The sequence below is a fragment of the Triplophysa rosa genome, linkage group LG10 (genome assembly GCF_024868665.1).
Source record: "Triplophysa rosa linkage group LG10, Trosa_1v2, whole genome shotgun sequence".
Taxonomy (NCBI): Eukaryota; Metazoa; Chordata; class Actinopteri; order Cypriniformes; family Nemacheilidae; genus Triplophysa; species Triplophysa rosa.
Window position 1 is genome coordinate 9,112,135 of NC_079899.1, and position 27,218 is coordinate 9,139,352.

Consider the following 27,218-nt stretch of genomic DNA (forward strand, 5'->3'; position numbering starts at 1 on the left):
TAAATGAAACAACAGTATAAAAGAAAATTACAACAAGCCCACCGTTGGTATTTTAGAGTAACCAATGTTTAGTCATCAACTTTTCATTGTGCTTACATTACTTACAAACCACTTGCTCCAATATGGTGGTTGACACAAAGTGACTAATAAGAAAAAAGTTAAAATAAAATATTTGTTTTTAAAAAAAGTCATGTATAGTTCCAGGTCCTAGTGTTTCCTCACCCACCTTGAGAAAGTGTTTAGAGACACGCATACCAAACATTCCATATATTCTCAGGTCATTCATATAAAATATAAGTGAGCTAACAGAAGCTGCATACAAAATGTCACAGGTAGAAAATAAATTGAACTGCAGGTTTGTGTATCACTGCTTCTATGTGCCAAAACCTCAAAGTGCTTAGTTGTAGTGGTTACATCATAACTAGTCAGTTACAGACAATTAGTGCTAAACACGTTATACACAACTAATAAGCAATTCTTAAACCGTAAATTAAGAACTTGAAATAATGCAGAACTGGATTTAAAGGACCATTATAAAAATTATAGATAAAAAATTTGTCTTTTTAGTTTGTGCCCAAACAAACAAGACAATTTATACATCCATATACTGTACTTTTAACCTATGATATAGATGGATCAATAAAAAAAAGAGTCTCTCCATCGGGGGCATTTCAACTTTTACAGAACAAATCATTCATCATGACAGACAAACAGATGTCCAATTAATTCACCAGGCTTTGGGGTGCATCTTCTCTCTGAATGACATCTTCAGTTTGTTCCTGGGGGCCGGCACCGGAGGTTCCTGGTTGTGAATTTGATCAGATTCTTCATTTTTTGGGGTGTAAGGGTGTTGACAGGGCTCAATCTGTCCTAGAGGTGCATTTTTCCGAGAGGAAGTGTGGTTCTTTTGCAGCTGCTGGATGATGGCGGAGAATTTAGCATCCAGTGATGGTCGCCCTGTTCGAGGCCTTGCCCCTTTACAGTTCTCTTTCTCCTGATTGGATATGATGCAGGTAGGTTGAACAAATGGTAATTTATCAGGAGGGGGTGGTGGAGCTCTCCTTTTCTTTTTGGTGCTCGTGGTGGGGCTCGTAAATGACTGGTTGCTTTCTTTACCTGGCGACAGAATTGTTTTTTGTACCACAACTGGTCGAGATCCCTCAAACAGTGCCCCCCAATGAGGAGGCTCTCTTTCCTCCTCTTGACCAATGAGAAAGCGCCCATCAGTTTCCTCGATCTTGTTGTGTATTATGTCAGTCAAGCTTTCGAATTTCCCAGGGGAGCCAATGCCTGAAAAAGGCAAACAAATGAATTAAACAAGCAGTTAAGACAAAATACAAGAAGGTTGCAAATCAATGAAAGTCATTCTTACATCATTTAAAGTCACAATGAAATGTCTCTGTGTTGACAGTAAATTCTTACTCACTCAAATCATTATAAACAGAATCTGCTTGCTTCGTCAGAAAGAGTGGGAGTTTCCTTGACGTTAAAACCTCAATTTCCATGAGCTTGTTGCATGCGTGTTGCCACTGACCTAATATAAGAATTTTTATTAACAGTCAACACAAACACAAATTCCTAACAGGTTTGTTTATGGACTGCACCATGAATCAGCAAATGCAGTAAAATATTCAAATATTGAGAGAAAGAACTCACTCTGGTCATAAATATGTTGCCATAATGCATCAAGCCACTCCTGCAAGACATAGGGAGTCTCTGTAATAAAAACATGACCGGCTGAGTCTCCATTTCCAGGGTTTATTAGGGTCAGTCTAGAGCCTGTCCTCTGGGTATCCTTATCTACAACGCGGATACGAGTATCCTGCACAAACACACACAGTAGGAAACATATTTCTAGACTCTTTACCAAATTTATGCATGGGCACTTTCATTTTCTGGAGGAAATGACAAGTCAGACTTAAACTCGAGCTGCAAACCGCTACGCCATACAGAAGCATACCTAACCTACATTTTCTATGTTTTAAAGATATTCTTAAAGTTATGAAATAAGTACTTTGATTTTGAGGGGATATTGGGTAAAAAGTAAAAATATTACCTACCTTGTTAATGGGAATAATGAGACTCGGCTCCATTTTAGCTTGAATCTCTTCAGGTGAGTAATAGCAAGAAAGACGGCCAGCCCTTAGCATACAGTACAGTCGACAGCTGCGCTGCAAACCCTCAATGCTTTGCTGTATATGCAGTAATCCAATAGTTAGTCCACTTAAACAACACACTGCACAGTCCTGTATAAATGATAAGATATATAATAATATATTTTTGACAAGTTCATGTGTTACCTGTTGGCTCAGGTAGCCTCTCATCATGTCTTGTGTCATGCAATAAGGCTGAGCCACCAGCTGACAGCACAGGTTTCCATAGAGCGGCAGCCATGACGAAGCCTCCACTGAACGATCAATGCCATAGGGTCAATCAAAAAAGTCTGGATCAATATGCTAGACTGTAGAAATGTGGCTTGTTTGTTCTTACCGTTTTGCAGGATCATGAGAGAATGGGATTGGAAAGAGCCTTCCGCCTGCTCCAGACCCAGCGTGGTGTACGCTAGCATTGAGTATCGTGCACCTCTATTATAACAAAACACGGGCAATGAGAGAAATAAAAAATGTTTTTTTTTACAACAACATTTTTTTTTGGCGTACTGTGGAATTGGGTTGGACTGAAGAAAAGTGTCTGGGTCTCCTCCATCCAGAAGGGGGCAGAGTTTCCTGCCTGAAGATCTGCCGAATGAAGAGCGCAGCTTCCTGGCAAGTTTTTTGGGAGTGTTGACAAAGGTTCCCTCCTCCTCTAGTCCACAGCTATACAGCTCCACTTTTACTTCAAAGTCTGGCTTAGCATCAGAGCTGTTGAAATATATCTGGTAAAACTGTGCAGACTTTACAGTGATGTGGTATTTACAAACAAATGAGGATTTAAAGTGAGAAAGCGAAAACTGAAAGCGTACAATACGTTTACACCCTCAAAGCAAATATCAGTCACTGATGGGTCTGCAATAACCATTCCTGTGTCAAGAATCTCTGAGCCAATCCTTATCAAGCAAAAGACTGCCACCCTCCGTTCATCTGTGGGGTTCAAAGGGTTATGTTTTTCATTTTGAAAGAATGTTTTCAATTTATGGCACCTTGTATGTTTAACAAAGCTGTGTCTTCTCTTTCATTTCAAACCCTGCTGTTTCAAAATACACACTGAACTATACATAAAAAGCTTTGTTTAAAATGTTGCTTAAAGGGTTTAAAACTTTTACTGACTTCCTTTGCTGTTAAAATGTTCAGAATCTTTCCAAAACAAAGGAATTCGCAGACCTAAATAAACAAATGCAAAAACAAACGTGAAAATATAAAACATCAGCAACAAATCAGACTGAAACCAGAAGAAAAAAGTTCTCAAATGATTTTGAATGCTTACCAGATATAGCCACCTTCCCTTTACAGGGAGCTTGATTTTGAGAGCTTGAAGGCCTAGCATGAAAATAATATACATTCATTTTATTGGTTATTTGTATGTATAGCCAACTTATTTATGGTACTGCATGTGCAAACATCTAAGGCATACAAAAATGTAAAGTATTTTATAGCGGATTCCTTTTAGTTTATTATATATATTATATTTAGCTTTGGCGTCAATAGAAAATATTATTAATAAAAAAATATTTTCCTTATAGACCACTTCGGAAGACGTAAACAACACTGATCCAAGAAGAACTTCCTCTTTTAGTTTTTTTTAACATCGCACAGCATTTGAACAAAATACAGAATATTTATAACCGAATCAAAATGTTAAACTAATTGTAAATGTACGATTTAAAAAATAATAGTAACATTTAAAAAATGATTTACATCTTGCAAAGTTGTCTTATAAAGTTAGTCAGAGATTTCCTGAATAAACAGAAAAACTGAGACAGCCTAAATTGTGCCAACATCTCCAAGATGCTTGGGGGGAAAAGTGTGAAAATGTGCTACAAAGTGAGGATATTTTCAAAACTAATGCAGTGAATACATTTCATTTATCATTAACTAAATCTGTATTTAGCGAGACCCACATTTAACTTTAAAACAGCTTTTCTAGAAGATTCCTACTAAGATTTCCTACTGACACACTCATATTTGCTAAATACTTGGAAAAAAGGTGAAACACAGCAAATGGCCATAATCACTAACCTTCTGCTCTCCTGGTGCCCATTTCTCATCTGCGCTTCACTCATGTAGGCTTTAATTCTGGCATTACAGGTTAAAAGACTCCTGGAGGCGTCTAACACCTGCTCTTTCTTAGTGCTGGCAACCAGAAGCTTGTAAGCTCCCGCTCTCATTCGCATCTCAAAGTCCAACTTCTCCTGAATGTCACAGTCCTAGCGGGAAATATACAAAGCTCATGGAAAGGTGCCCTTATAGGAAGAGAAACAGATACCGATGGAAGCAACCGTCTCTAGCGTGTAATCTACTCTAAAGAATTCCTGAAACAGGTGGATGCTCATTTATGGAAAGATGAGATATTTGGGAATGACGCAGTGTGCAAGAAGGAAGAGAAGCTCAGGCTCTCTGAATCCTTCCCATCATAACTAGCAGCACATAACAGGTTTGAACAATGCTTCTGTTATATCTGACAATGGAGGTGGGTGGTTAAAGAGGGTGGGACACAAAACAACATAAAACAACAAACCCCTCTACAAAAGAGTCTCGTTTCAGAGTTGTGTGATGATGTTTCAAAATGTTTTGAAATTTAGTCAAGAATATTTAAACTTACGTTGCCAAAATAATCATGGACGAACAATATATGAAGAGTTCCAAAATAAGAGAACTCTGTTTCGAACATTTTTCAAAAATCATGTGCATTCCAATTAATATCAATCAAACTGCAGTTGGTTGGTTTTGATTTAAACCATAATAAGTCAAAAACTACAGATAACTAACACAATAAAAACACGATAACATAATAAAAAACATGATTTTTGAATTTTTAAAAACGGAGTTCTCATTTTGGAACCAAACTCTTCATATAGGCTATATCGACCATTTTAATGTTGGTTCTAGACAGAATATAAAAGAAACATAATCACACTCTCGTGCATAAACTACCTTTAGTTTTCTAGAAAGCTGTCCTATGTACAACAATTTCATGTCCTTTATTATCTGCTGCGCGTCATTCACACTTGTGCATCGCTCCACGTGTCTCTGTTTTGCCTGAGAAAAATATGAATCTGGTGGTAAATTTTAAATTTCTGTAACAACCACATTATCACTAAAAGCATCGAAACAAACCAGTGATTGTTTAACGTGCCTCTCTTCAACGCGATCGGTTTATGATGCTGACTCACCTCGTTTGCAAAAAACATGCTCTCTCTTATTTTCTTTCGTTTGATCTCCATTGCGAGTGAAGAACATGAGGAAACGCTAGACCTGGTGCTGCTATTTCGTCTAAAATTTTGAATATCCCGCGACGGATCCATACTGGCCTCCACACTGAGACAAACCCCTGCGAGACTAACAAACCGACGGATTACACAATCTGGAATCGACCAATCACGTCCTCGCAAAACTCTTAGTTGCCTACACAACAGCTGGGCGGTACCATTTTTAAATTCTGAGAGGCTGGAATGTGGACACGGTGTAATAATATTGGCGATTTAAGTCAAATGTACTGATAATATTTTGTTATATTTATATAAAATCATGTATATAAACATTTCACTACCTTATTTAGGGGTTTATATCGTTTTTATGTGATTGTTGGACTGGGGTTTATTTATCACGAACCCCACCGTCTGTCTTCAAATGGGTAAAACGGATTGTCTGCCGCACTGCATTTTAATGAATCCTCTGTCCTCTAATCAATTCACTTCTTACTGGATCGCTTAGACCGATTGCAAATTACCACACGATCCGATTAAATTTTGCTACCAGTTATTTTGCAAAAACTGCATTCAGCACAAAACAGAAACCAATGTCACCTCAGTCTCTGCTGGCACGCTTATTCTTGACAACGTCATTATTACCCAGATGACTTCATACACCTAGATTGTATGTGAATCAGAGGGTTACTGGTGGGGTTCGAGAAAATATCAAGCAACAGATAATCCGAGGATCAACAGATTGAATAAAGCAGCACGCACCGAAATTGGCTTTGGATCCCGTTCATTGAGGTATGGTTGTATGGTACAGATAATAGAAAATGTCATCTGACTACCTGTCTGATTTCACACTCTTCAGCTGATCACGCGCTTGCATAAGTATATCGCGCATAAATCTGGCTCTGCAAATTGTATGTAAGTATAAAAACGTAATGTATCATTAAATTAAAAAAATGAAAAGACTCGGTTTCACTGACATGTGTAAGTAGACAATTTATACATACAAAATGCATGCATCTAATTCGCTACCGCCGATTTGCATTCATATGATTTACCAAAGATGCAACATTAACCCAGTTAAGATGCGTACATTTTTACATCACCATTATTATTAGTTGATGGAAACTGTATTCAGTATTTTCCGGGTACAGCTTTTTTTGTTACTGTATGATTATACAGTATCATCATACATCTATGATAAAGCTTGGTCGTGTTGCTGCCAAAATGTTCTCTGTCGGTTTCGCCACTGTTGTATGTTATAGATGTTTCATCCATTATATCTATTTGTAGGCCTTGCAAAAAGCTCACTGGGGTTAAAATGAGGCACCAGGTATGCACAGAGAAGTGCAGACTGGTTGCCTAGTGCAACTGATGATACCAATATCTAGAGAGCAGTGCAGCCAGTATGTAATACACTATAAAGATAGCAAATAAGACATACAGAAAATTGTGGAAATGAACCAAGGCACAAAAAATTGATCTCCCTGCTGAAAAAAACAATAGCAACCATTAAAGTTGTAATGGTTTTAAATGGATTTGTATAGGTTTTAATGGAAACTGTTATGGTGTCTACTGTGTGTGATGTATTCAATGGTGGGATTTTAAATAAGATAACACCCCACCAGTAGAATCCATCACATACCAGTAGACACCATTATAGTTTCCATTCAAACCAATACAATTCCCATTGTAACCATTAAATCCATTAAATGGTCTATTGTGTTTTGGGCAGGGTTCTATTGTTTCTTTTTCAGCAGGTTTAACTATATGTATTTTTGGTTTTATTTGTGGTAAAACCATTTTAGTTACCCATGGTTTGTTACAGTAACCGTAGTTTAACCATGATATTTTCAAAACTGTGATGGTTACTACCCCTTTACTATAATACAACCATGGTTACGTTTCTAAAATGAAAGCAGAGATGTTTACATCAAATGAGTGAATGAATGATTGTCAGTGATGCTATTTTTTGTGGTCAGGTCATCTGTGTCATGCAGCAGAAAGTGTGCACCCGCAACACAGCGCTGTTTGTGAAGAACGGTCAGGCGTGTGGAGCTGGAGCCCCTCCACAGTTCCCTTTCCGCTGCCTGCGATGTGGAGAACATGAACGTTTCCAGAGCCTGGCTTCTCTCAGGGCTCATCTAGAGTACAGACACCCGTTCCACACCAATCATGACATCAGCCTCCTATCCTCACTGGGGCGCTTTAACACAGACTGCACAGAGAGCAGCAAAGGCTTAAATTGTGACAAGCATAAAGTATGCAATGCTGGCACAAATACTAACTCAATAGGGAGAGAAGATCACAAACGTACATTCAACATGGACCTAGCTCCGTCGCAACAGTTACGTGCAGAGCAGAAGCTCTTGTCCCCCGAGAGGAGCCTGAGAGCCGGGGAGGCAGCGGCCGGTGTCGGGCCCCTCTCGGCTCCAGTGGTGGCGGTTGAGAAAAGACTGGAAGGGATGATGAGGACCGCCAACAGCAGTATGGAGCGACGTCTGTTACGGCTGAGCTCAGAGCTGGCGCAGACAGACACGGCTATACTGTGTGAGCGCGCTCACTCGCATCACCTGGCCCAGGAGAAGCAGGAAGTGCAGGACCGAGAACGGGCGCTCAGCAGACAGGTAGATACTGCGGTTATGGTGATCGCCACGCTCCGACAACAGCTCAGCATCTCAGAGCATGAGCTGGAGAGGAGAGAACAGTGAGTTAAAGATTTGAATATTGTGGCACATAAACATGCATAAACATCCTTTCATCGTTTACTCACCCTCATGACATTTCAATGTATGACTTTCTTTCTTCAGATATTTTGAGGAACATTTCTCAAAATATCTTATTTTGTGTTCCACTGAAGAAAAGATACAGGTTTTGAACGACATGAGGGTGAACAAATGATGACATTCTTTTTATTTTGGGTGAAATTGGGTGAACTATTCCTTTATTAATACAATGCAGGTTAGATTCCAAAACACCAGAAGAACTTTTCATAATATTTGTCAACCCTTTTATTGTTTCTAGCAGCGTGTGGTTCCTCGGTTTTTACCTCAAAAGGATCCCAAAATTAGGAAAGACTTGCTGAAGTTTATTTTTATCAGCATCCTTGAGCCTTGTGTGATGTTGACTTTTTGAGCAGTTATTTTTACCGTCCTGTCACAATGTGATGAAGGCTCTGCAAATAGGCTGTTATTGAATGGTGGGGGAGTCAAACGTGTATTATGCATGAGAACAAACTCAAAAGCCAGTGTAAGAAAGAAACATGACTAACACTTTAAAGGGATACTTCACCCCAAAAATGAAAATTCTGTCATGATTTACTCACCTTCGAGTTGTTCCAAATCTGTATACATTTCTTTGTTCTGATGAACACAGAGAAAGATATTTGGAAGAATGCTTATAACCAAACAGATATTGCCCCCCATTATAGGAAAAATGATCATTTTTTGTTCTGTTGAACACAAAAGAAGACATTTTGAAGAATGTAGGAAAGCAAACAGTTCTGGGGCACTTTTGACTACCATTTTTTTCCTACCAAGGTAGTCAATGGGGGGAAAAACCTGTCTGGTTGTAAGCATTCTTCTAAATATCTTTCTCTGTGTTCATCAGAACAAAGCAATATATAAACATTTGAAACAACTTGAAGGTGAGTAAATGATGACAGAATTTTGGGGTGAAGTATCCCTTTAAGTAGGTTTAGTTGAGACTGTCGCAAAATTGGGGCTCATGTTTCAGTTTCATGAAGCTGTTCTTTTGTAACTACCTTTGACTGTTTCTCAGGGAGGTTATTACCATTCAGAAGTTTCTGGAAGCAGCGGCACAACATGAGATTTGTGGGAAGGTTCGCCTGCGACGGTTCATTGAAGGCCTGTTGAGACGGATTTCGCTAGCTGAGAGACTACTGGAATATTATCAGAGCGCCCCCCACAGGCACTTTTGCACGGCCCACCCTGTATGTCTTTATATTCACCTTAGCCTAATAAATTAAGAGACCATTACAAAACAATTTTCAGTTTTTATGTATTCACTATTTATAGGTATGTGTTTAGGTGAAATGATCCATTTTGTTTCATTCTGTATTAACAAAATTTCAAATAAAAATGTTTGCATATTTGCATTTATTTACAGAAAATGAAAACTGGAGAAATAGGTCAAAATAACAGAAAAGATGCTCTGTATTTTTTCAAACCTCAAATAAAGCAAGTTATTATCCACTTTTAAGCAATACAACAGTAATATTTGAAGAGTTTATTACCAAAATGAGATAATTGAATTTTTTTCAAAAATCATGTTTTTTTATTGCGCATTCCAATTAATATCAATCAAACTGCAGTTGGTTTGTTTTGATATAAGCCACAATAACCCAAAAACTACAGCTAACTAACACAATAAAAACATGATAACATAACATTTTTGGAAAGAAACTCTTCATTTGTACATGTATTTAGGAAAAGTTCATAAATTATTTTTTTATGTGATTACCTCAATTTTATCACAGTTTCCGTGTGTCTTGTCATGCTGTCCGTCTTTCACATTGCTGTTGGATGACTTTTGTTTTTTTGTTGGATGGTTTGATTTTGTTGAAATTCAACAGACACTGGACTGGAATGGCCACAATACATCTTGAATTGCTGATTAAATGAAAAGTTTGAATGGTCTCTTAATTGTTTCTGTGGCTGTATGACCAACTTTCATTTTTCGTAGTGTGTGCCGTGTTCACATGGCCCATTTGTAACTTATTCTCTACATTTTAGGTGACTCTTTCTTCTGAGATTAGTCCACAGAGATTAACACACAGCAGGTATTGTATTATTGTTTTTTCATTTTACATATTTTTGTGGTTTTAAATAATATTAGCCATAATTATTTATTACTGCACTGTAAACCCCCCAAAAATTGAGGTAATCAGTTATATCAAATCTTTTGAGTTATGATGTTCCCAATTTTAAGTAAGCAGAACTATCAAGTATTGAGTTTGTTGTACTCATGCATGTTAATTCATTTTGAACATTTTGTAACTTTTTTTATTTATAGTTAAATAAAAAAAGGTCTTCTTAAGACAACGTAATCATATCGGCTACTTCTACAATTAACAACCAGCCTTCACAGAGAGTAACATACACTTCACATACACAACTGCCATGGCACCTCCCACAACCTGAGTATAAGCACCACTCTTCTGAACGATGGTAACCCCAAAAGTAAAAAAACAACAAACTCTTCTAAATATCCAAGATAAATGAACATTCATCATTAACAAGTCTTGTTTTCCCTTCTAAAAACCCATAAAATAACACTTAATTTCCAAATTTACTCTCCTAATGCAGTCTCACGCAAAGCATGCTGGGAACTGAAATTCATTCTCAAGAAATCGTCTTGAATTAACTTGTTTAAATTAAGTTAAACTAACTCAAAAGTAAGAATTAGTTATACATTTATGTTAGTAATTTTTTTTATATAAAATTAAGTTTACACTTCTTTTATATATTTAATTACTTTGAACATTAGGGTTTACAGGCCAATAAAATATATGTAGTTATTTTTCCCCCTTATTGTTTAGCTATATACTGTATGGTTCGTTTTGTCCATATTTTTAATTTGCTTGTAGGAACATTCGTCATGTGCATTGCTACATGCTGATCTAGAGAAAATGAAAAGTTCTGATAAGTTTTCAGCTGAGGTAAAAGTCATTTGAAGACTTGTGAGGTGTCTTGAATTTTTAATTGCGTGCGCACTTACATCGGCTGTCGTTCTTTCAAGCCAGTTTCTACTCATATTTGGCACTTGCCGTGTGTTAAATTTGGACCTTGTCTGTAACTTATTCATGTGATTCTATCAGGACAATGAAATATCACGTTGCTTCCGTTCATAAATGACTGCTCTGCTGTGTCTTAACATATTTGTGTGAATTAAATGTACTTCATCATAGAGGAAAATGTATAGTGTGATGATGCATATAACTAGGGCTGTCAAAAGATTAATCGCGATTAATCACATCCAGAATAAAAGTTTGTGTTTACATAATATATATCTGTGTACTGTGCATAATTTGTATTTATTAACACATACACATCCATGCATATATTTAAGAAAAATCTAAATATTAATAAACATTTATATATAAATTCAATTATTGGTAAATATAAATAAATACATATATATATTTCCTAAATATGTATACTTGTGTATGTGTTTGTATTTATAAATACAAAATTAATATGCACAGTACATAGACATATGTTATGTAAACACAAACATTTATTCTGGATGCGATTTAATCGCGATTAATCGTTTGACAGCCCTACATATAACATAAAATCAGTTTTGTCATTTGATTTCTCTGATAGGTCTTCAGGAGACCATCTAGAACAGGATGAAAAGGAGCAACTACTCGGTCAGTCCGGATTGAGACTGTCCAAATCCGCTGCCAGTAGACTGGGTTACAACAGCTGGTGCCAGCGAAGAAGGTCAGATGGGTATGAGGTTTAGGGACAGGTGTAGAGTCTTACAATGAATGTACATTTAAATAACACTGTTTAAATATTAGTTCAATTAATAGACTGATTACATCAGCAAATATAAAAAAATACAGAAATCCCAACTTTATCTGATTTCCCCATTATCAGCTTGAGTTTCAACTATTTTAGTTTCAAACTATTATAACTACTAAGATTAGTTTTGGTTACACCCAAGCCACTACAAGCAATCCAGTGACACGTGAAAAATTAGTAGTTCAATGCTTGAGCTGTGAAGTATTTTAATAATGAAAATAGCCATTGGTTGTAGTGTGGACACAGGGTAAAATTGCACTTTAATTAAAATAGCTGTAGCTAGCATTATAGCTTAAAATGACACTTTGTGACCCTGTTAAAAATATAACATGCTTACATTTCTAACAAATTCTGTTCAGGAACAAAATGTAGTTATAGGTACATTATATAACTGAATGTTGGTGTTTATACATTATATAACTGAGGTATGAAGCACAGGTCTGATGTTATGCCGCTTCAAGCTTGTAGTTTGTTCACAAACTGTCTCCTAATAGAAAATGCTTTTAGTAAAAAAATGTAGCATTTTTGTAAGGTGCTGTCATGTACTGTATTTTTAAATAGTGGTGCTACATTGTAAGAAATAAATACTTAGCTCCCTGTCCCTGATTCATTTGAAATGTAAAAGAACTCTAAACATTTCTTCGGTGGTAAAACATGCAGCTAATGGAAGATGACATCTTCAAGATGTGTAGATTGTCATTAAGTGTTCTTACATTCATTGCTAGGTAGTTTGATAACCATTTTTTAGCTTTGTGCAATTGGAGCAACAGGACTTATGATCAGATTTATGAAGTAAAAAATGGAAGCTGATTTGCATCTTGCAAACAAAACTGAAGGAATGTTTTCGGTTTAAAGTTGAGTTTATCAACACAGCCAGACAGCATCTGCATGACAGAATTACATCAGAAATTTTGATCCTGTTAAATTGTTTTCAAAATTTGCTAGTTTGATTCTGCACGATTGCAACAGTAGCACTTACAATCATCTTTGGCAAAACTGTAAAACAAGTCTGACAACTAACAGTATGTACAAGATATATAATTGTTTATGCTGCAAACGACAAATGGTTAAAATAGAATAGGATATTTTTTATCATCAAAAAGAGTACTCATATCTAGAAATACAGTATTTCTTACCTACAGAGTGAAGAAACAGGGTAGTGTTTTTGGTTGACATTGTGGTATGAAACAAAGTCTATGAAAGACATGCATTTGTTCAGGTAGACCTTTGATTTCCCCCCGATATGTCTTAGTATAAATTGCATGTGACGAGGCTGCCAGAATTATGACAAAAAATACACAAATGCACATATACACAAAGAACCCAATACAGCTGTTCATTTCAGCAAAAATAACATGAATATAAATAACAAATAGCAGATGGTGACTCTGGTGAGTCTATTTGTCTAGACCAATGTGAAGATAAAAAATGACTGGTTTAATTCTTTAGATTTATGTTTGTGATGTTATGTGACGACAGCTCATCCACTTCATTATTGTTTAATCTTGACACATGTGATTAGAATCTTATTTTGTCTTCATGTTTGTGTATCACTAGTTAGGCTGTGTTTCACTAGTAAGGAGTGCTAAAGTAGTGCTGTGTGTGTGAGCATGATCACATTCATCTGTATTTTATTGTGAGCATGCTATAATGCTTTAACCAGTGGCTTGTGCAATATGTGACAATATTTTATAGGGGACAAGAAAAAGGTGAAAATGGAAAAATTGAAATAAAAATGTATAGTGGGGCTCAACCTAATTCACATTTGGCTTTGGAATCTTTCTAGTACCGTTTTTGGCATTACCTTTTGTGGAAGTTAATTCCCTCTTGTTATTTGTCAATTAAATCCTAAATACTAGCAAACTGTATTAAAACAGGCCATTGTTTATTAAACTCTTTTTATTCGTACAGTTTTAATATTTTGCTACAGAGACCGTCTGTAGTAAGGCCAATGATGTCAACTACTTGTCAATTATGATTTTTTTTAAATTAGGCTGAGCCCTAGACATGTAGCAATGACATTGTAAATGTGACAATCAGAAAAAAAAGTTAAATGACGTAAACATTTTATTTTTATTGTTTAGTTTGTTCCTGATAATAATATTAAGAGTAATTTAAGATGTTGTTTAATGTTGTGCCATGTTGGTTTCTGTTATAATGTTAAAACTATTGAATTTGTTTTCTCTAGGCTTATTATCTTAATGTTTGTGCCTTTCTCTTGGAACATTGTTATCTGTATTACATTTGTGATACTGTGAGATTTTAAGTCTCACCTGAACCTTGCTGCTTCATATGATATCCTGAAAAATAGAAATGAGATTAGAAGTGATCATTAAAGATTGATCTGTTAATGCTTTGCCTGTTATCCATCTCTTTGTGGCAAGTGCAGCATTATTAAAATCTGAATGGTTAGACCCTCTTGTTTTACTGTGAGTTTTGTCTGTTAGGTACACGTTTTCTACATAGTACACAGTAATCATTCCTATAATGACCACTAGAGGGTACCCTTGTTTCAAATGTTCATTCAACAATGACTTCTGTTGGAATTTGCCCTAAAATCCTCATGAAATATTTTTTTATCTTTTTTAACGCACTCGTGAACAATTCATCTGTGCAAGTTAATACTTCTGATCTGGAGCGGTGATCCTTCTCTGACAGTGTCGGTTTGACACTTGGACATCAGTTAAAGGGGTCATATGACACGGCTTAAACGCATATTATCGTTTGTTTTAGATGTAATGCAATGGGTATACACGATTTAAGGTTCAAAAACGCTGTATTTTCCACATACCGTGCTTGTTTGTATCTCCTCTTTGCCCCGCCTCTCTGAAGTGCGTGGATTTTTTACAAAGCTCATCGCTCTGAAAAGCGAGGTGTGCTATGATTGGTTAACCAGTGCGTAGTGATTGGTCGAAGACTGCAAGTGTGTGACGGAAATGTAACGCCTCTTACCATATTTGGAACATGAGGTTCCAAAGCAATTGTACTGACAGGTACGCCCACCTTACTTGCGTATACATTTGGGCGGTCTTAGTCAAATCATACCACGAACTGACGTAAATTTGTGGGGGTGTGGTTACACAAGGCGTTTCAGGCAGGTCTGGGTGAGCATTCACTTTTAGATAGAATGCATCTTTTGTTCTGACACTTTCATTTTTGCAATTTTACGTGTCTAATACATGCATGGGCAACTTATAGCACCCAAGGCACAGAAAAACACGTATTCGCGCCATATGACCCCTTTAACCAATTCCATTCCAACTGCAAGTTACAATTCTGGATGAGACATCTACTTTTATACATCCTATCAATTCGCAGTGGAAAAAACAACATAAACAAATGTTATGTGGCTCAATCTTAACTTCCGATAGACCTCCGCAAAGAATCAATAACTGTTGAGTAGATTTCATTAAATGAATACAGTTAATATACAATAAAATATTCATATAAATTAATACTGATATAAGTTAAATATAAAATAAATTATTATTACTAGCCACTAGCCAGACTGATAACCAAACACAGACCAGAAGTTAACTTTGGGCCAAGCGCGTTTATCCAATTTACGTTTAAACTCGGGTATAATTAAATTGACAGTTCGCCCAAAAATGAAAATTCTGTCATCATTTACTCACCCTCTTTGTCATTTCAAACCTGTATGTCTTTCTTTCGTTTGAAGAACACAAAAGAAGATAAAGAAGATATTTTGAAGACAGTTGGTAACCAAACAGTGCCGGTATTAACACAAAACCAATGCAAGTGAACGGGTCAACATTTTTCAAAATATCTTCTTTTGTGTTCTGCGCAAGAAAGAAAGTCATAAAAGTTTGAAATGACAAGCGAGTGAGTAAATGATGACAGAATTGACATTTTTGGGTGAACTATTACTTTAATACAATACAATGCAACTATATTTATAATCTTTTGGGACTGATAGATTTGCAGTTTTACTAAAATATTTTGTATACAGGTTAAAATTATAATTCTTGGCTCAAATGTCATTGGCTAAAAGCAGGGCTGCGAGTAACCTATGATAGTACAGCATACAAGATGCATTATGATTATAAACATATTTTAGGAATCTCAAAATTTGAATCGTGGCCAAAATCATACCCGGCACCCAGCTTAACCAACTTGCTTAAAGACTTAAACTAACTTGAGTGTAAAGATCTGTTCTTTTTTGGATCTTCATGGACCCAATTGGTTGTACTATATGATACGTTTTATCATTCAGCACCAAGCACACTGTCTGCATATCATTCGAGATTCTGGATCACACATTTTTCAGGGTGTCTTAAGCCACTGCATTGTAAATTTTCAACGAGTAACTTCTCTATCCACAGACCATGTCAAAGATTTATGTTGTATTCAACTTGAGAAAATATGACAATCCCCAGGGAGAATTTCCCCATATGTTATGTTTTGGACAGTGTGTCTTATCTTGTAAATAAAACTTCACATCAAGAAAGAATGCTACAGTGGTCTGTAGTGTAAAAGAGCTTTGGGACCTCATGCTCGCAGACCGTCATTTCAGTGAGCTGGCTCTCAGTCAGGAAAAACAAACCTCCAGAGAGGGAAACACACATTAGAGTATAGAGCTATGGCCAAAGAGCAAAGACCTCTCAGCTACATTAAACAAAGATTATTTTAGAGTCACGCAAGCAAAAAGAGGAAAGTTCGTAAATAACAAGCTATCAGTTGTGTATGATAGGAAATGTTAAATCTGAAGTCAAGGGTTCATTTAACTCTCTTCCTTTTTTATCTTTTAGCGTTTTACACTTGAAGATCGGTGAATCATTTGGCTGTGGGTCCATTCATTGTTGTCTTTATAATTGCTGTGCTCATATTGAGCGAGGGCTCTATTGTGATCAGGGTGAAGCCTCTAAGGTCAGACTGACGTCGCTCATTACATTGAGAATGGTGAGGCTATGACCTCTCCAATTGACATGTTTCAGAAGGTTTTTGTTTGGCCTTTTATAACTATTTCATACAGCTCTGTGTTATTGTGCTTGGCATAATCTTTTCAGTATCTTTAGTTATTAAAATTGTAGTGCCCTGATATCCTGAATCCTCAACACCCTTAAATATTATAGCATAATGTTTATGTATCTATTATAGGAACATAAGTAGGGGTAGAGTGAATATAAAAACAGGTGGCATAATCTGCTGTGTTTGTTCCTGTTTCAGCTTTCTAAACATTGTAGAACTGAAGGAACATCTCAACAAACAAAAAATCTGTTTGCTTGACTTAACTATGACAAGAGTTTATGGGTCACAATACGATTTTCAGTAGAATTTTAGAAAGCAGATTTGATGATGACAAAAATGATATGCATTTATTTACGATGACACAGCATCCTTATGATGTCATCAACAAATTATTCTTTCAGTCATACTGTGTGTGTGTGTGTGTGTGTGTGTGTGTGTGTGTGTGTGTGTGTGTGTGTGTGTGTGTGTGTGTGTGTTCATAGAATCTCAGAAGACTGCAGTGGGCGATGGTGTTACATCCTTTTACATAGCTTTACCTGTTTATAGATACAGTCTTGTTATGTGTGTGCCAGTGAGTGATGCAGCAATGTGTACAGGAATAACTACATGACCACAGATGACTAAACCATCCACATGTCTGTTTTTCTATAAATATGTAGTTTAAAGCAATGTCACGCAAACATGTTTGTGAGTCATTATTAGTTGGGCAAAAGCCAGCATCTCTGCTTCTGCAGCAATAATGAAATCACTGGTTTATCATCAACAGTTGCTATAGTAATACAGTCGTGTCACTGAGTTTTGCGCACAGACTGATTCCGAATATGACTTGTGAATTGTCAGGGTATCTGTTATCTGAATAAAACAAATCCCTCTTTATTGACACCTTTTTAATACAGTTCTAGTGTGTTATACTGAAACTTTTCAGAATCATATATTGAAATTGTGCAGGTAAGTAAATTGTTTATATTTATTTTTAGATGCACAATGTATATAGACACAAAACTAGGTAAAAAATTTAAGCCACAAGGTTAGTTCTATATTATTTTATTTCATGTGTCATCTGCAATGCTACACCTTATTTTTAAACCTTTTTTTAAGTAGGCCTAACTGGTTAATTTTTAAAAGTTAAAGAGTAAGTGTAGTTCATTCAGTGAACAAGTTTGATAACCAAAGTGCCAAATGTGTTTTATGCCTTAATTTTGAACAGCTTGAACATTTTGTGTTATTGTGTAAAACCTCACAAACCTATTTTATTTAGTTTGCCTTTATATAGGCTAATTGTAAGCTTACGTTAAGGTTTCAGGCCACTGCAAGCCCAAACAGGTCATATGAACGTATTAGCAAACGTGCATTCCAAACGCCTTACAACACCAGGAATAAAATAAAAAAAATCTTAATTCAATACTTGAGAAACTCACCCAGAATACTACAATGGGTGTTATGCTGCCTTCACGTACTCTCGGAAATTCGATAATTCCCACTTCAACCAGGAAGTATATGGAACGGTGCTCTTTAAATGTTAGCAGATACTTGTAATGTTTTCGTGCTACTAAATCATTAGTAACATTAAAACGTTAAATCCAGACATTACTTCCGGGTTGGATTTATCGATTTAAATTGGAATTGTCGAATTTCCGAGAGCACGTGAATGCAGCGTTGGAGGTGAAAGTTCCCTTTGATCCCCTTGTTGCCCTTTGAAACGCAAGCGTGTGGGGGAGTTGTAGTAACTCCGTTTAAGTGTGATGTCTGTCTGTCTGTCACTCTCTCCTTATAAAGTCTTTGCAAAGACATTTTTATTCGGGTTCGACGTCTTTGGTTAACGCCAAAAAATGTTTAAGCACGAGCTTCTTGGAGCGGTTGTTTTGTAATATTACATAATTTTAACCGTGTGATAAAACTACGTTTCCCACAATCCTCTGAGTGGCGTATAGCTGTGTTGACATTGCGTACGTGTGAATTTGAAGTCTGTAAATGGGGCAGTCAAAACATGAACGTAATGTCCATGTAACGTGTTTCGTAGGGCACGCTGTAGCTGCAGACGTGGTCTCGAGTTTGATGGCTCAAATGAGAAATTAATTGATTTTTTTCTATAAAGCTGCACCTGATCCTAGAGGGAAGCAGAGCGCGTGCGGCGTGAAGTTCAACGTCAAGTGGACGCGGGACGTGCGATGCCACTAGACAACATGACTTCCACAGTGCAGAAAATCGCCAAACAGGCGCTAACGACGTTCCGAACCCCTTCTGTAGCGTGCGAGCACAACAAAGTGTTTTCAGAAAACCTAAGCAAGCTGAAAGCCATTTTGTCGGAGGTCAGAGCGGCTGATTTGAAGATCGTACCCCGAAGCATTGAGAGCTCCCCGATTCCGCCCTCGCGCATCGCGCCTCCAGTCACGTACATGCACATCTATGAGTCCGACGCGTTTAGCATTGGTGTGTTTCTGTTAAAAACGGGTGCTTCTATACCACTGCATGATCATCCGGGAATGTATGGTATGCTTAAGGTGATCTACGGAAAGGTCCGAATCAGCTGTTTCGACAGACTGGATAAACCCAGGGACGGTGCCAGCGGTGTGCAGTTCAACCCTCCGTTAATGCCCTACCAGAGAAGTTCTCTGAGACCCACTGTGCTGAAATCGGTGGGGGAATACACGGAAGAGAGCAGCCCTTGTATGCTGTCTCCTCAGAAGGACAATATCCATCAGATAGACGCTGTAGACGGACCCACCGCTTTCCTGGACATTTTGGCACCACCTTATGACCCGGATGAAGGGAGGGACTGCCACTATTACAAAATCTTGCATGCTCATTCTGAGGCCACAGATAGGAAGAACGAAGCCCAGGAACAGGGGGACTTATGGCTTATGGAAATGCCGCAGCCTAATGAATTCTGGTGTGGTGGTGAACCTTACCCAGGGCCTAAAGTGTCCCTCTGAAGGATTTAATTAATAAGCACGTGGTGATTAAAGACATTTCATGTAATTTTCTTTGTATGCCCTGATAGCATTTCAATCAAGCATTTACTAGGTGGAGTAATAGAAATGCATCAACACCTGTCATTATACAACCCTTATGCACTTACGTTCAGTTGCTGTCTCGAACCCGGTTGTCTTTTGACCACCTATATTGTTAAGGGATTAAGTCCATAAATGTATGATATTTGCCTGCAGACTGTCTTTTGAGTTTCTGTCCTAAAGAGTGGTTTCACTATCTTATGCCATTTAAATATGTAAGATTTGGTTTAACAGCACTTATGACAAAAGAGTGGAACCCTGCGCATCATCCATGTTGTAATGCATTAATCCATCAATAGGGCCAACAAATATGCTTAGCAATAGGACTACACTGGATATTTCCATGAACACTAAAAATGATTAAAACAAACATATAGTTGAGCACTTACTCGGATGAAAGTCATTTTGAAATATGCAAAATGTTACATTTAATGACTTCATTCTGTTATGCAACAGGCTTTACTAATAAAGCATAAGACAGTGATTGGTGTTATTAACAGTGAGTTTGTAAATACTGATGAGAGACAGAAGCCTGTAATGGCCAACGCACGCATTTGTTTGTAAAATGGGGACCTCTAGTGGTAAACACATATTTTTGAAGAACTTTTTCAAATCAACGCATCACGATTGAGCACTGTTTATTCAAACACAAACTATAATGTTATCAATAAAAAGAGAACTCATGGAGCTATGTAAACAATGTGAATACCTTAGTGTGGTAATCTACAATTTTCCATCGTATGACAGAGGTGGAGACACAATTGCTTCACAAAAACTGAAAACAAAAACTGTGCTTTACAAATGTACAATTTAACGGACTTTTCTATTCTTCTGCTTACTACAACAAATTACATTTAACATTGAAGTCATAAGCTGCCTTCGCATAGCCTATTTGTATGCGCACAAACGAAACGACAGTTCCATAATAAAAAAAGGACCATGTAACCACAACCAATGCAGTCAGGTTTATTTTCACATCGGTGTCCCATCCGCGGTCGAGTTGTGTGGAGTCACAGAGCCTTTTTTGTCTTTCTGTCTCTGGTGAATTTTTGTGTGCCTCCTTCGTTCGTCGCTCCTCGCAAACTTCCTACCGCAGAAGTCACAGGAGAAGGGCTTCTCGCCCGTGTGCGTGCGTATGTGAGTCGTGAGGTGGTCGCTCCGACTGAAGCTGCGCATGCAGATGCGGCACTGAAACGGCTTGTGCCCGGTGTGGATACGCACGTGTCGCGTGAGCTCATCCGAGCGAGAGAATCTCCGGTCGCATCCCTCAGCCGGACAGGGATACGGGCGCTCGTGCACCGGTGTTTTGCACGGTCGGTTTGGGTATTTCCGTGGCCGCAATATTGGCCTGAGTGGGACGGTTTGAGGATGAGCCTCTGTAGGTGGCCTAGAAGCGTCTACCGGACACGCCAGTGTAAAATTTCTTATCGTGTTCAATGGAGTCAGAGGTGGGGGGACACGAAGAGATTCCAAAGAGCATGAAAATGGCTTAATGTCCTGAAACATAGCCATGTCCCTTTGGCTGTTAGTGGTTTGATAAAAGCCCCCGCATTCGGGAATGATAGAAAAAAGCGCCCCGTCCATAGTTGACTTTGGAGTTGAGTAGGAGGTTGTGGCGTATGTTAAGGGGCACGTGGTGGTCGATAGGTAGGCCGAATGGTCCTGGTAACCTTCGGCAGTGCAGGTGTAAGGGGGAGGAGATGTGTACATGTGCTCCATGTTGGGAAGGGTTTGACCTATTTTGGAGCAGCCTGGCGTAAGGTCAACAGGAGCGGGAGATTCGGTGGAAAATGATCCTGGGGAAGATGTCCTGTCTTGCACCCCTGCGCTGACAAAGTTGATTATTCCTTCTTGATTCCAACTTCCGTGCGCGTCGATGGAAATTTTCCCTGTGTAGGCGACGGGCGCGCTGTGCGAGGAGAACTTTCTCGACTCTGTCAGGTCCAGGCCCCGTTTCTCTACGCCGAAATGGTCGGTGCTTAAGCCACCTGTGGAAAAAAGACGTTTCTGCTTAGTTTTTATTCACATCACTGCGTTACGTCGGGTTCCTAACAAATAATGAGCGGGTAGAACAGCAACGTATTTTGTTAGGATAATGTAGACTCCCAGTAACCGACACTCTTTTAATTCTTGTGAATATTCCACTGAGGTTATGTTTAAGGAAGTTTTTTTAATAGAACCATACATTACAGCCTCTACTACAAAGAGCTTTTGAACATTTCCATCGTTATTGAGCAGAGAAAAATGATAACACCTATGGTGGATAGGTCACATTGGAGAAGTTATGACGATGGGAATCTTCCATTAAGTAGCTTATTTTCAGCTATGAACAAATAAAATATAAAAAATAAAGCAATTTGAATTAGGCTACAAAATAATTTACGGGAACAGTCAAATATCACGAACACGAAAAATAGCCTATTAAACCATTGCAACGCATATTGTAAATAATAGACTGTATAACGTATGCAAATGAAGCATGCTATTAAACATTTAAACACATTTTTAAGGAAAAATCTACATGAATTAAATGCAATGGTTAAATCGTGCACCAATGCACCGAACTATTATTTCACTTGTTTGGCCAACAGTTGTATTTCTACAGCAACATTATGACATTAGAATTTTAGTATGGAGAACTCACAAAACTTGTATTTGAACTAGGCTACATACTTGACTAAACTTAAGGTTTGTGCAGCTGGGCTTTTGATTCAACCCCTTACTTGAGACGTACAGCCCTTGTGACAACTTTTCTTAAATAAGACATTCATGCTAAGACATTCATTTCTTACCTCCGGACGCTTCACTGAACTGGTCAGAATAGACCCCCACTTCTACATCTGAGAAACCTGTAGTTGTGGGGATCTCATCCAGAGAATAGACGTTTGACGGCAGAGAGCGTAAGAAATCATTCAGCGACGTCGTGATTTTATCCCCGGTGTTAGCTGTTGCTGTCATATTGGTTCTCGGTGTTGTTAGAAAAAATCTGGTTTATTTTTCTCAAGTTGTTCAGAGAGATGTTTTGATGTAAGTGATGCGATATAAATGCGTCCCTGCGCTTTAATTCACCTGTGTGATTATCATTAGCGCGCGCATCGCTCTGTCAGGTTTAATCCGCGAGCCATCAGCTCTCTTCGTGTGTCTGCTAACCAATAAGTGAAACTTTATGTCGTTGTATGCATTTAAGAGGAGCCCGTCAATGCCCCGTTACGTCACTGACCATACAAGGACAGAACATTGTGAAAAAAACGGGTTGGGCTGTTTTTTTGGCTTCTGGCCATATGACGACACGAGGGAGTCCATCAAAAACGCATTTCAGATAGAGCTTTGAGTTTGACATAACTAATTTTCCTAAATCTAAATGATATGCTGTAGATATTAACATGATAGCCTAATAGACTTATGCTCGTGTAATCGACAAAAATTATTGTGAACTCTTTTTGGTGCGTATTATGATCAGGAATTCCGGTTGGGTCGCACCCCATAAATGGATATTATCCGGTAATGTCAAACACGCCCTCTTTGACTTATATGGGAGGCATCCGGGAAACTCTACACGGAAAAATAACCATCCACCCCGAGCGCACATCCCACAGAGGAACCGCAATAAAGTTAATTCAGGAAAGTGAAATTTGAATATGTTGGAAAGTTTGCTCTAATTTTAAAAGTGTTAAGGAAAAATATTTGTTCATATACAAAACATTCTTCCTCGTGTAACAGACAAGCACCGTTGCGATAAAACAGCTTTATAAGTTAAAAAGCATAAATAAAATAGCATTTGAATTATGCACCATATGCAAATATATTATTTCAAAGCAATATTTAATATTTAAAAGTATTTTAAGCATCTAAAATGTTGCCTACTACTTGTTCTCAATTTTCATTTAGTGCAGATGTCCGTTCTTGTTTTTATATTATGTTTTCTATAAACATATGCCTTTATACAAAAATCCTATATTATTTAGTTTAATTCCCATATGTTCCAAAGTAGTATTGACACTGTAAGGCCATCCTCGGCTCTTCATCATCTCCTTCGTCACTTGTTTTTCTGCCACCACGGTCTATTTTCAACTATGGCAGCATGAGCAACAGAGCATTTGCTGTATGTGCGGATGAGGTCTAATTCATATCCACCCACACTACGGAACAGCCCTTCTCCACGGAGTCCTAGCAAAGTGGAGCCTCTTTGAATAGATTGGCATCTGCCCTCGTACTTCTGTACAGACACCCCCAACCTGCTTCCATTTTCTCTGTTCCCATTCACACTCGCCCACTTGCGCAGGCACTGCATGCTGACTGAGCTTCTGTGCATCCCACACTTAAACAAACTGTACTCTTAAGATTGATCATAATCAGATCTCATTTCAAAGTCTCTTGTATTCTGCTATTTTTGCAGTATAGGGCAATACTGGGCATGCTCCTCGAAGATATAGTTCAATTTATATTTAGCCATAATGACAGTTTAGATTAGGAAGATGCTTTTGGATACATAGAATAATTTAAACCTATGGATTTTATTTCACCTAAAGACCTTGCAATAAGAACAAACATAATACATAAATAATGAAGCTTCCTAGAGACAAATATTTATTTTTCGTTTTTAACTTGAAAATCTCTTTTGTGCCAAAAAAATCCATTTGTTCTTAGTTTTTTTTCGAATAGAAAACTTTTATAGTTTCTGCTTACAAATTTAAAGGGATAGTTCACCCAAAAATGAAAATTCATCATTTACTCACCCTTTTGTCATTTCAAACCTGTATGTTTTTCTTTCTTGCGCAAAACACAAAAGAAGATATTTTGAAGAAAGTTGGTAACCGAACAGCAGTGGTACGCGTTAACTTCTATTGTACGGACACAAAACCCCTCCAAGTGAATGGGGGCCAGTTACCAACATTCTTCAAAATACATTTTTAGTTGCAGAAGAAAGAAAGTCATACAGGTCTGAAATGACGAGGGTTAGTAAATGATGACAGAATTTTCATATTTGGGTGAACTATCACTTTAAATATGCCTATATTATCACATTGTCAGTAGACAGGTTTCAGTTATAATATCCATCTAATGTGAATGAGTATTCAGTAATAAACCCGCTGCGTTATTTTCCTTCATGTCATCTCAGATGAGGCGGCTCTGATAATGTGTCTGATCTGAAAATGTCAACACCACATCAACTCCGCAATATCTAAAGCTTTTAGATTGATCTCAACAGCAGCCTGTCATTCTGACCATCAGAAGACAACCTGTCAAATTTGGCTTGACTGAAGCTTAGACAAGTCGGTTATTATGATTAATAAGTTCAGGTGTCACGTTATAGATGTAGCTTGTTTCTTATTGAAAGCCAAACATCTATTCATTCTCAAAATTGATGGGGGCAGTGCAAATGTTCACTTCCTTTGTCTTACGCCTACAGACACAAACATTTCTTGCCGTTGTGTCAGTGTTGCTAGTCACCAGGAAAAGTTAATTGCAGCTGTGGAAGATAGAATACTTAGACTAGAATACTTAGACTAACTTAGACAACCGGTTATCAGAGATATCATTAAAATTATATTGAAAATATTAAAAAGACCTGAAAATGCTGATGAAGGAATGAAAATGTTGTGTGGAAAATTAGACATTAGACAAAATAGAAAAAATTACATTAATTACAATTTTATGGTATAAAAGTTAAAGGTTTAAATAAAGTGTATTTCTTTGTAGCAGATGGTGAATTATTTCGGCGGGTTGGTCGATACCCCACATCCCAACAGCCCCTCCCTTTGTGCCCCTCTAATGCCCTGTGTGCCTTGCACGCCCACATAGCGCCATGTTGGGATGGGTTCACAGCCCATTTTGTTTGCATTCGCTTTGGTGTTGCGTGGGGGTTTGGTGACCCCTGCACACGACGATTAATCAAACGTCACTCCGTGATTTCTCCAAAACTCATTATTCTTTTTTTTATAACACAACACGCCCGTGTTAAATGCAATGTTACGTTTTCGATAAACCGTTCATTTTGGCCTTCCATTTGAACTCCATTTGGATATTTTTGGACATATGCTTAAGAACCTCATAGGTTTTGGTAAACTTATATGTTAAAAAAATATAAAATATATATTGTCAGCACAGAAAACAATTAGCATACACTGTATACAGCTTAATTTTCTAGTTTAATTTAGTGTGTTCATTCTGAATTTCAACAGACGTGATGGTTATATTCTTGAAAGTTCACTTGGTGTGTACATTTATTTTCTTACATTTTTTAAGAACACAAGTCACTACATTTTAAACATATCCCTACATTGAAACTAAAATTCCAATTCTAGTGAAATCCAAATTTCACTTTTTCTTTGGTTGGCAACCATTGTTATTGTATTCGTTTTTACACATATACACTCTGCTAAAACTCACTCCATAACAATACGGCACAATGAAATCGTAACTTTTAAACCTACCAGCATTGAAGGCTGCGTTCTTCTGAAGGTGTGCTTGCTTCTCATGGCCAGAAACATCAGTGTAGAGATTCTCTCTTGTCTAGGTCCTTCACGGTTTTCTTCAGATGTTAGTCTTAGCACCACTAAACACTAATCAGATAGTGCTCAACATCTCTACGAGAAGATTCGTATTTGCTTTACCATTTGTTGAGACACCAACCAGAAAACTGGACAATACACTTGTTCCCACCTCCAAACACCCTCACAATTGAAACTGCTATGCTAATGAGTTAGATTTGGGGAATGCAGCAGATTGGGCCAGAGAGGGTCTCCTGTGTTGAGGAGGGGGAATCCGTAGGTGTGAGGGTTGATGCTGTGCATGGGTTTGAGGCGTGGCTTTCCAAAAACTGCCCCTCTGGTGATGGGGTTCACAAGCAACATCTGCAACCCGACGGCAATTAAACTGCTGCATTGTTTTTGGAGTTTTATCATTGTTAGATACATGTGATTCAAACGTATTATGAAGCAAACATCTGTTGCAAAGTCCAGTAAACACATTTGAACATCTTTGAAGACATTTGGATCAGAAAGAAAGCGAAATTGTCATTTCTGTTCATGTAATGCACTTTAGTTACTTTTTATGTGTTTATTGTGAGTAACTTGACTGAATTTGAAATAATAAACATAACTTTTCCTGGCCAGAACATTACACAAATAGCCTCACTTCAGGCTGGTCTTTCAGAATGACTGTCTGGCAGAAAAACAAAGAATTGCCTGCATGCTGAGATGATGCAGCAAGGAAATTACCATTTCATTTACTGACTAAAAAGAAGCCATAATCTGTAATCCTGCATCTGTAAAATGCAGTAGTGTGCACATTATGTGTCACAACTAC

The 27,218-nt window shown here is 37.7% G+C and overlaps 4 protein-coding genes across 4 annotated transcripts; 2 read left to right on the top strand and 2 right to left on the bottom strand.

Moving 5' to 3' along the window:
* Nucleotides 1–722: 722 nt before the first annotated feature.
* rtkn2 (rhotekin 2) lies at nucleotides 723–5,570 on the bottom strand. Its single transcript, XM_057343432.1, has 12 exons — nucleotides 5,330–5,570; nucleotides 4,176–4,363; nucleotides 3,424–3,476; nucleotides 3,267–3,320; nucleotides 2,963–3,080; nucleotides 2,661–2,861; nucleotides 2,491–2,585; nucleotides 2,301–2,407; nucleotides 2,061–2,192; nucleotides 1,657–1,822; nucleotides 1,427–1,534; nucleotides 723–1,290 (listed from the first exon to the last, which is right to left on the bottom strand). The coding sequence occupies exons 1-12, from the start codon at nucleotides 5,459–5,461 to the stop codon at nucleotides 728–730; spliced, it is 1,917 nt and encodes a 638-aa protein (XP_057199415.1). The 5' UTR covers nucleotides 5,462–5,570; the 3' UTR covers nucleotides 723–727.
* Nucleotides 5,571–5,783: 213 nt separating this feature from the next.
* Nucleotides 5,784–14,321, top strand: znf365 (zinc finger protein 365). Its single transcript, XM_057343443.1, has 5 exons — nucleotides 5,784–6,154; nucleotides 7,342–8,066; nucleotides 9,140–9,311; nucleotides 10,114–10,160; nucleotides 11,707–14,321. The coding sequence occupies exons 2-5, from the start codon at nucleotides 7,354–7,356 to the stop codon at nucleotides 11,846–11,848; spliced, it is 1,074 nt and encodes a 357-aa protein (XP_057199426.1). The 5' UTR covers nucleotides 5,784–6,154; nucleotides 7,342–7,353; the 3' UTR covers nucleotides 11,849–14,321.
* Nucleotides 14,322–18,827: 4,506 nt separating this feature from the next.
* Nucleotides 18,828–20,420, top strand: adob (2-aminoethanethiol (cysteamine) dioxygenase b). The gene has a single exon (XM_057343451.1). The coding sequence runs from the start codon at nucleotides 19,068–19,070 to the stop codon at nucleotides 19,830–19,832; it is 765 nt and encodes a 254-aa protein (XP_057199434.1). The 5' UTR covers nucleotides 18,828–19,067; the 3' UTR covers nucleotides 19,833–20,420.
* Nucleotides 20,421–20,531: 111 nt separating this feature from the next.
* egr2a (early growth response 2a) lies at nucleotides 20,532–23,062 on the bottom strand. The gene is made up of 2 exons (XM_057343439.1): nucleotides 22,703–23,062; nucleotides 20,532–21,898 (listed from the first exon to the last, which is right to left on the bottom strand). Exons 1-2 carry the CDS (start codon nucleotides 22,866–22,868, stop codon nucleotides 20,883–20,885), a joined length of 1,182 nt encoding a protein of 393 aa, XP_057199422.1. The 5' UTR covers nucleotides 22,869–23,062; the 3' UTR covers nucleotides 20,532–20,882.
* Nucleotides 23,063–27,218: the final 4,156 nt, after the last annotated feature.